At 32.2% G+C, this 10,703-nt stretch overlaps 1 protein-coding gene across 1 annotated transcript; it reads right to left on the bottom strand.

Moving 5' to 3' along the window:
- Positions 1 to 6,684: 6,684 nt before the first annotated feature.
- LOC139869287 (uncharacterized) lies at positions 6,685 to 9,591 on the bottom strand. Its single transcript, XM_071857599.1, has 7 exons — positions 9,448 to 9,591; positions 8,884 to 9,033; positions 8,531 to 8,735; positions 8,256 to 8,434; positions 7,917 to 8,156; positions 7,534 to 7,685; positions 6,685 to 7,435 (listed from the first exon to the last, which is right to left on the bottom strand). Exons 1-7 carry the CDS (start codon positions 9,589 to 9,591, stop codon positions 6,685 to 6,687), a joined length of 1,821 nt encoding a protein of 606 aa, XP_071713700.1.
- Positions 9,592 to 10,703: the final 1,112 nt, after the last annotated feature.

Genomic DNA, 10,703 nt, shown 5'->3' with positions numbered 1-10,703 from the left:
TCATTGTTTTCATCGATGACATACTTATTTACTCAAAGAATGATGAAGAGCACGGAGAACATTTGAGAAAAGTGCTAGAGTTGTTGAGGAAGGAAAAATTGTACGCTAAATTTTCAAAGTGTGCATTTTGGTTGAAAGAAGTTCAATTCCTCGGTCACGTAGTGAACAAAGAAGGTATTCAGGTTGATCCGTCAAAGATTGAAACCGTTGAAAACTGAGAAACCCCAAAAACTCCGAAGCATATACGTCAATTTTAGGATTGGCAGGTTATTACAGAAGATTCATCCAAGATTTTTCCAAAATAGCAAAACCCTTGATTGCATTAACGCATAAAGGGAAGAAATTTGAATGGAAGGATGAGCAAGAGAAAGCATTTCAATTGTTGAAGAAAAAATTAACTACAGCACCTATATTGTCATTACCTGAAGGGAATGATGATTTTGTGATTTATTGTGACGCTTCGAAGCAAGATCTCGGTTGTGTATTAATGCAACGAAATAAGGTAATTGCTTATGCGTCTAGGCAATTGAATATTCACGAGCAAAATTATACGACTCATGATTTGGAATTGGGCGCTGTTGTTTTTGCATTAAAGATGTGGAGACATTATTTATATGGGGTCAAATGTACCATATATACCGACCACAAAAGTCTCTAACATATATTCGATCAAAAACAACTGAACATGAGACAGCGGAGGTGGATTGAGCTATTAAATGATTATGACTTTGAGATTCGTTACCACCCAGGGAAGGCAAATGTGGTAGCTGACGCTTTAAGTAGAAAGGACAGGGAACCTATTCGAGTAAAAGCTATGAATATAATTATTCATACTAACCTTACTACTCGAATAAAAGAGCCACAACAGGGGGTTGTAAAAGAAGGAAATTTGAAGAATGAAATACCCAAAGGATCGAAGAAACATCTTAATATTCGGGAATACGGAACCCTGTATAGGGCTGAAAGAATTTGGGTACCAAAGTTTGGAGATGCGAGAGAAATGGTACTTAGAGAAGCACATAAAATCAGATATTCAATACATCCCGGAGCGGGAAAGATGTACCGAGATATCAAGAAATACTTTTGGTGGCCTGGTATGAAAGCCGATATTGCTACATACGTAGGAGAATGTTTGACTTGTTCTAAAGTAAAAGCCGAACATCAGAAACCATCAGGTCTACTTCAACAACCTGAAATCCCGGAATGGAAATGGGAAAACATTACCATGGATATCATTACTAAATTGCCAAGGACTGCAAGTGGTTATGATACAATTTGGGTAATAGTTGATCGTCTTACCAAGTCAGCACACTTTCTACCAATGAGGGAAGATGATAAAATGGAAAAGTTGGCACGACTATACTTAAAAGAAGTCATCTCCAGACATGAAATACCAGTCTCTATTATCTCTGATAGGGATGGTAGATTTGTTTCAAGATTTTGATAGACGCTACAACAAGCATTGGGGACTCGTCTAGACATGAGTACTGCCTATCATCCACAAACTGATGGGCAGAGTGAAAGGACGATATAAACGCTTGAAGACATGCTATGAGCATGTGTTATTGATTTTTGGAAATGGTTGGGATCGACATCTACCGTTAGCAGAATTTTCATACAACAACAGTTACCACTCAAGTATTGAGGCGGCACCGTTCGAGGAACTTTACGGTAGAAAGTGAAGGTCCCTGATTTGTTCGAGCGAGGTGGGGGATAGACAAATTTCGGGTCCGGAAATTATCCAAGAAACTACTGAGAAAATCATTCAAATTCAACAACGGTTGAAAACCGCCCAGAATCGACAAAAGAGCTACACGGACATTAGAAGAAAAGATTTAGAATTTGAAATCGGTGACATGGTCATGCTTAAGGTATCACCTTAAAAAGGTGTTGTTCGTTTTGGAAAACGGGGGAAACTAAACCCGAGATACATTGGACCATTCAAGATTATTGACCGTGTTGGACCAGTAGCTTATCGACTTGAATTACCTCAACAATTAGCCGACGTAAAAAATACCTTTCATGTCTCAAATCTAAAGAAATGCTTAGCTAAATAAGATCTCACTATTCCTTTAGACGAAATTAAGATCAACGAAAAACTACAATTCGTTGAAGAACCCGTCAAAATAGTGGATTGTGAGGTTAAAGGACTTAAGCAAAACAAAATACCAATCGTTAAGGTTCAATGGAATGCTCGTATAGGACCTGAGTTCACCTGGGAGCGTGAAAATCAGATGAAACAGAAATACCCGCACTTATTTCCAGATGATGCGTCAACACCTCCATCTACTTAAAATTTCGGGACGAAATTTATTTAAAGGGTAGGTACTGTAGTGACCCGAACTTTTCCATGATTATATATTATGTGAGATTCATATTTACATGATTAAATGTTTCCAACATGTTAAGCAATCAAACTTGTCAAGACTTGATTAATTGAAACGGTTTTTATGTAAACGTTTGACCACACAGTTTGTCCGATGATTCACGAACGTTATAACTTGTATATGACATGATAATATATATATATATATATATATATATATATATATATATATATATATATATATATATATATATATATATATATATATATATATATGGACATATATATATATGTTTAACATGATGAAATGTTATTTAAGTATCTCATTATGTATATTAACAACAAACTATATACATAAAACAAGACTACTAACTTAAGGAATTCAAAACGATATCTATATGTAACGATTATCGTTGTAATAACGTCTTACTATTTATATATCATATTAAGATATATTAACACACTATGTTATCATGATAACATAAAAATTTAACATCTCATTAGATATAATAACAATAGGATTAATTACATTTAACGAGATCATTAACTTAAGGTTTCAAAACAACGCATGCATGTAACGACTAATGTTGATTTAATGACTTAATTAAAATGTATATATATACGTAGTGTATTAAGATGTATTAATACACTTTTGAAGGACTTCAAGACATATATCAAAATACTTGTACTTAACAAAATTAGTTACAATTGCATTCTCATACATTTTCATCAAACAATTCTACTCGTATTCATTCAGTATTCGTACTCGTATTATACCCAGCTTCTAAATGTATATACTTGGTATATACACTTCAATGATCAGCTCTTAGCAGCCTTAATGAGTCATCAAGACATGTGGGAACCATCATTTAGTAACTAGCAAGAAATATCTAAAAAAACAACAAATTAATGGAGCCTATATGATGAGGCTCCATTCACGTGAATGATCACCAACCATAAACACATTTTGATTCCAACTTTCATGCATCAAACACATCTCTCTCAAGTTTTTTCTTGGTGTTCTAAGTGTTCTTCACCATATTCATCAAAATCTACATCAATCTAGCTCATAAATTCATACATAAAATAACTTACAAAATAACTACTCAAGAACACATCAAGAACACTTTCAAGTTTGCTAGCTCACTTTCAATCTTGCAAATCCATTTCAAGTGATCATCCAACCTCAAGAAATCTTTGTTATTTACAGTAAGATATCCTTCTAATTTAAGGTAATACTCATATTCAAACTTTGATTCGATTTCTACAACTATAACTATCTTAATTCAAGTAGTAATCTTACTTGAACTTGTTTTCGTGTCATGATTCTACTTCAAGAACTTCCAAGCCATCAAAGATACTTTGAAGCTCAAGTTATTTACTCATCATTTCTAGCAGGTTTACCTACTATACTTGAGGTAGTAATGATGTTCATAACATCATTCGATTCATACATATATAACTATCTTATTCGAAGATTATAACTTGTAATCACTAGAACATAGTTTAGTTAATTCTAAACTTGTTCGCAAACAAAGTTAATCCTTCTAACTTGACCTTTAAAATCAACTAAACACATGTTTTATATCTATATGATATGCTAACTTAATGATTTAAAACTTGGAAACGCGAAGAACACCGTAAAACCGGACATACGCCGTCGTAGTTAAACCGGGGGCTGTTTTGGGTTCGATAAATTAAAAACTATGATAACCTTTGATTTAAAAGTTGTTATTCTGGAAAAATGATATTTCATATGAACATGAAACTATATCCAAAAATCTTGGTTAAACTCAAAGTAGAAGTATGTTTTTCAAAATGGTCATCAAGACGTCATTTTTCGACTGAAATGACTATCTCTTTCAAAAATGACTTGTAACATGTAACTTCAACTATAAACCATCACTTTTTCTGTTTAGTTTCATAAATTTTAGTTCAATACGAACTCATGGCAATTTGATTCACTCAAAACGGATTTATAACGAAGAAATTATGGGTAAAACAAAATTGGATAGAATTACTAGTTTTAGCTACGGAAATTTTTATAACAAATCTATACTAACTATATCTTAGCTAACTTTCTTGTATTATACATGTCTGGATAGACTATAGACACGTATACAATGTTTTGACATATCATATTGACATCATCTATATATATTATTTTGACTAACCCATAAGACACTATATGCGGTAATGCTCGAGTTAGCATATAATGGGTCGAGGTTGATTCTAAAATAATATATATACCATGGTTTGTGATCGAGTCTGAGACATGTATACAATGAGTCGTGGATTGATTCAAGATAATATGTATAATATGGATCTTGAAAATATTAAGACAATATACTATATCGATTTATTTATGTACTACTAACTGTGGACTACTAATTGTGGACTACTAACGTTTGACTGCTAACTTAACAACTTAAATCGTCAACACGTAATAAAAATATTGTGAATATATTTCGATCATACTTTGATATGTATGTATATAATTGTTATAGGTTCGTGAATCGACCCGTGGCCAAGTCTTATTCCCGATGAATTGAAAATCTTTGAAAGTGAGTTATAGTCCCATTTTTACTATCTAATATTTTTGGGATGAGAATACATGTAGTTTTGTAAATGTTTTACAAAATAGACACAAGTACTTGAAATTACATTCTATGTTGAATTACGAATACCGAATATCACCCTTTTTAGCTTGGTAGCCTAAGAATTAGGGAACAGACACCCTAATTGACGCGAATCCTAAAGGTAGATCTAAGGGCACTAACACCCCCATACTAGAAAATGGTATGCTTTAGCACTTCGAGTTTATATTACAGACGAGTTTCTGTTTGGAGATATTCTATATGCATCTTGTTAATGTCGGTTACCAGGTGTTCAACATATGAATGATTTTATACAGATTGTTATATGTCTGTGTGCAATTTATGAAAAATGAAATCTCGTGGTCTATTATTACAAATTGATATATAGGTTAAACCTATAACTCACCAACATTTTTATTGACATTTAAAGCATGTTTATTCTCAGGTGATTATTAAGAGCTTCCGCTGTTGCAAGCAAAATAAAGACAAGAATTGGAATCTGCATGCTTGTATAATATTGTTTAAAAACTGCATTCGAGAATTTATGTTGTTGTAACATATTATTATTGTAAACCATTATGTAATGGTCGTGTGTGAACGTCATATTTTAGATTATTATTACTTGATAATCTATGTTATGTCTTCAAAACCTTTGTCGATAAAATAAAGGTTAGGGTGTGTTTTAAAAACGAATGCAGTCTTTGAAAAACGTCTCATATAGAGGTCAAAACCTCGCAATGAAACCAATTAATATGAAACGTTTATAATTGATATGAACGGGGCATTTCACCAAGCATAGGAATTATTAAGTCATATCATTCTATCTTAATGATACACTAAACGCAATTCCAAACACTAACTTGACTCTATCTTCAAGTCATAACGTATACCCGGTATCAATCACTGCTCAGGTCAAAGGTTTCCCTATCTTTTAAAGACAACACAGGGAGCACTACTGACAATTCCTTTCTATTGGTCACCACAAAAGTCACGAGGGTCCAGAAAGAAAATAATTTCTTAAAGCTCTACAATTCTTACACCCCTAGATCAGTCATGATCTACATACATGCAAATCATATATAATATATCAACAGCACATGGTTCAAGTCCATCATCATACACATGTGGACTAGTATCCAACCCTAATCCCTACGGGCCACTACAGTTGTTCTGTCAATCAAGCTAAAGGAATATATCTTATATAAGGCCTACATAGTCTTATAGGATCATGCATTTCGCTGTACCAAGTCTAATACAACAGATAAGTCACATGCAATTTATATAACAAATAAAACTCAAAGAGCATGGCAAATCATGTCACATGCTTCATATCTGACAAGCCATAGAAACATGACATTCACTTCACATAGTCCTAACACATTCTTATCAGACTATGCATATCACTATATTCAGTTGAACATAACAAACATGTGGTATCATATGCAGTACAAAACCAATAAATCTCACTAATCATAGCAAGCATATCTAAAGCATCACATCTGACCAGTTTCACGGGACATGGCAATCACAGAAATCATGACAACCAATTAAAGGGAATAGATTCCAATAATGTCACTAGTAGCTTCAGACACAGCTGTTGTGACTAAAGCCGTCAAACTACTGGTATTTGATTCTGTAAACCCACTTACATCCTATTGGCTTTCTATCTTTAGGTAAATCAGTTAGGATTCAAGTGTTGTTTCTATTTAAAGCCTTAATTTCCTCATTCATTGCATTTACCCAGTTTTGGTCTTGACAAGCCTATATGAATGAATTTGGTTCATGACCTTTGTTTAAACTTGTTACAAAACAGTAATTTTCAGATCCCAATTTAGAATAGTTCAAGTAGTTGTTAAGACTATACTTAACATTATGATTAAGTATAAAATCTTTAAATTTAGAAGGAGTTTTAGTTTGTCTACTTGACCTTCTTAATTGAGGAAAAAAATTATTAATATTATCATTTTGATTGCCCTCGGAGACAGTTTGTGTCTCAATACCATCATCATTGGAAGTTGCAGGTACACCATTACTTGATGATTCAGATGAACCAATAAGTAAGGTATGGTTGCCATCATCCTTAGTACTGTCTCTCCCTTCATCATTAGGACTTACAAAATCAGTTGACTCAAGATTATCAGTAAAAGTATTTTGTTTAGAAATATCAGTAAACTCATCATAACAGTCAAAAAAGTTTTGATAATTCACATTATCTTCAGTAAAACCAGTTTTAAAAATAGAATCTAATTTGAAAGGGAAAATGTTTTCATAAAACTTAACATCTCTTGAAAAAACAAAACTTTTATCATCCAAGCAAAACAATTTATAACCTTTTTGAAAATTAGAATAACCTAAGAAAACACATTTTAAAGCTCTACTAGAAAACTTGTCATGATTGTTTAAAACAGTTGCAAAACAAAGACAACCAAAAGTCCTTAAATGGGAGAGATTAGGACATTTTCCATAAATCAATTCATAGGGACATTTGCCATTTAAGACAGAAGAAAGAAGCCTGTTAATAAGATAAGTAGCAGTTAGAACACATTCAGACTACAAATACAGGGTAATTCCACCTGAAACATAAGGGATCTAGCAACATTAAGAAGATGCCTATGTTTCCTTTCAGCTATACCATTTTGTTGGGGTGTGTATGTACAAGAGGTTTGATGAATAATTCCTTTGTTTTTAATAAACTCAATCATTTTGTTATTCAAAAATTCAGTGCCATTATCACTTCTAATACTTTTGATTATTTTACCAAACTGATTTAAAATTAAGTTATAAAACAGTTCAAAACAACTAAAAACTTCTTCTTTTGATTTTAACAAGTAAGTCCAAACAGCTCTTGAATAATCATCAACAATTGTTAAGAAATATTTGAATCCATCTTTACTCTTGACTTTATATGGTCCCCATGTATCAAGATGAATTAATTCTCCTAAGTTTTTAGTTTTGTGTTCACTCAATGGAAAAGGTTATCTTGTTTGCTTTGCCTTATGACAGGTATCACAGGGTTCAGTGTTATCATTGACTTTACTAAAACCAAGTTTATCACTTAATTCATTTAAAGCTTGATTAGCAGGATGACCTAACCTTTCATGCCAAAGTTTATGTTTAGACAAATTAGTATATATCATGTTGCACTTAAACATCTTACCATGTAAAGTTTCATCAAAAAAGTAAAGACCATCAAATTTACTACCAGACCCCATTAGTCTTTGATGAATTAAATCCTGTATATAACATTTACTTTTGTCAAAACTCACAACTAAATTACTGTCCTTATTCATTTTATTGACAGACAATAAACTAACACAGTATTAAGGAATAACCAACACATCATACAGTTCAATAGTGTCAGACAGTTTTAAGTTCCCCATTTGTAAAATTTTAGCAACAGTACCATTTGGATGATTAACAGTTAAGTTCAAATCAGTAACATCAATAATATTATTTAAGTTTTGAGAATTAGAAACCATGTGTTGATTTGCCGCTGAATCAATTATCCATCCTTTAGAAACAAACTTAGACTGAAAACAGTTTGAAGAAATTTTTTTTTTTTTATCAAAATGAGTATTAAAAAACACATTATTGTTTTGAAAGTTACCTGACATGTTTGACTCCATTTGACTGTAAGCAGGTTTCTCATTAACAAAACTAAGTAGCTTCATAATCTGTTCACTAGTAAGTTGAACATTAGTAGCACTAGTATCATGTTTATCACTAATACAGTTATTGCTATTAATCCTATGTGCACCTTGATTAAATGGTTTCTTAATATAGCCAGGAGGGTAACCAATTAATTCAAAACACTTTCAATAGTGTGACCAAGCATGTTACAATTAGTGCATTTTAAAGGTGGATTTTTATATTTTTTCTTGTTATTATTAGACTTATTACTAACAATATTAACAGTTTTAGAATTAAAGGCAGATGATTGTGTCTTGCTAACATTAGAACTTGATGAAGTATGCATTCTATGTGACTCCCCGTAGATATAATAGAAAAAGCAGTTTTAACAGTAGGAACAGGATCAGAAGTGAGAATTTGACTTCTAATAGGAACATATACATCATCAAGACCCATTAAGAATTGCATAAGCTTTAAAAACTGTATATGTTCTTAAAAAGACTTATTTGCAGACACAATATCATCAATTTTAATCATATCATCAAATTGTCTCCACATAGCATTCAACTTATGATAATAATCAGATAATGATTGATCAGATTGACTACATGAATTAATTTTTTGATATAGATTAAAAGTAACAGAGGCATCTATTTTATCATAGGTTTCTTTTAGTTCAATCCAAACAGATTCAGCAGTTTTAGAGAAAATTTGACCACTATAAACATCCTCAGATAAATATAATAAAATTCAGGTAAGCACAACAGAATTACATATATCCCATTGACTGAGTAAAACTTCATCATCTTCATACTCATATCTAGGACATGAACCATCAATAAATCCTAATTTAATTTTAGTTTGCAAAGCAAGTTTGATAGCACATGATCATACATTATAATTTTCAGTACCTTTTAATTTTTGAGTAATAAGAGATGCACCAGAGGTATCACTAGGATGTAAATAAAGTGGATTATTAAACTCTAAACTACTAATCTTAGTGATACTAGCAGAACTAACATAACTATCATCAGACATGATTACAGAATCAAGAAAAGAACAAATAAACAATTAAAAAAATACAGTAAACACACAGTAAAAGATAATCAACAGATTTAGCAATTAAAACAGTAACCAAAAACAAATAGCACACAATAACTGCAACAAATTCACAGTCCAGACACCTGTAAGGAAAGAAAACAAACCCCGATCGACTGGTTACTAACCAGGAAACCTGTAGAGATGATTTACACTATAAATGGTCAAGATCAAACTACGCTTGATCAGGTATTCATAGATCTCAAAGGATCTAGATCAAGAGTTGGGCGTAGTGATCTGGTCAAAAAAGGTTAAAGAAAACACTAATAAACGCGAGACTCCCCTTTGAAGAACTAAACAAAAAAGAATCCAAGAATGAAGCAGTAGCAGCGGAAGAACGCAATTAGGGTTTTGAAGTGAAACCCTAATTTAAAAGATCAATGAACCCTAGCACCAACAGGATCAACAACCGAACCTAAACACAGTAAAAACACTTTTCTTTCAATCGGCTGAAAGAAGAAGAATCAGAAACACCGAAACCCTAATTTTTCAATTCGATTGAAAAACTGGAGACGAACACGATGAAGACGAACACGATCGAATCAATCAACCTTGTCGCTCTGATACCATGAACAAACACACAGAAAGTCTTCCAATCACAGGAAGTAAAACTTCCAATCACAGGAAGTTAGAAATTACAAAAAACCAAAAAACTTAATTGCAATCAACGATTGCAACTAAACAGTATGATCACACAATCACTCTCTATCAAGTTCAACAGATTTGAACTTGAATACACTCACAGTAGTAGAAATCAATAGATTACAGAATGAAAACCCTATCTAGGGTTAGAGAGAATTGAATGAGAGAAAAAACCTAAAAATACAGAAATAATGGAATAAATTAAAATAAAAATAAATTAAATTGATATTTATAAATATGCAATCTGCAGTTTAGCCTCTTGAAGTCTTGTTTGAGTCAGCTGCACAAATCTTTTCTTTTTTCTACTTCAGCCACCAAACACCAAGAATAAGAAAATAGCAGCTTCAGTCACTGCACATGCTTAACCCAAAAATAAATACAAATATAATAAGAAATGTTTAGATTAGAAA

Source organism: Rutidosis leptorrhynchoides, chromosome 9 (genome assembly GCF_046630445.1).
Source record: "Rutidosis leptorrhynchoides isolate AG116_Rl617_1_P2 chromosome 9, CSIRO_AGI_Rlap_v1, whole genome shotgun sequence".
Taxonomy (NCBI): domain Eukaryota; kingdom Viridiplantae; phylum Streptophyta; class Magnoliopsida; order Asterales; family Asteraceae; genus Rutidosis; species Rutidosis leptorrhynchoides.
The sequence above is the reverse complement of the archived record's forward strand: the minus strand, read 5'-3'. Positions and strand labels throughout refer to the sequence as shown.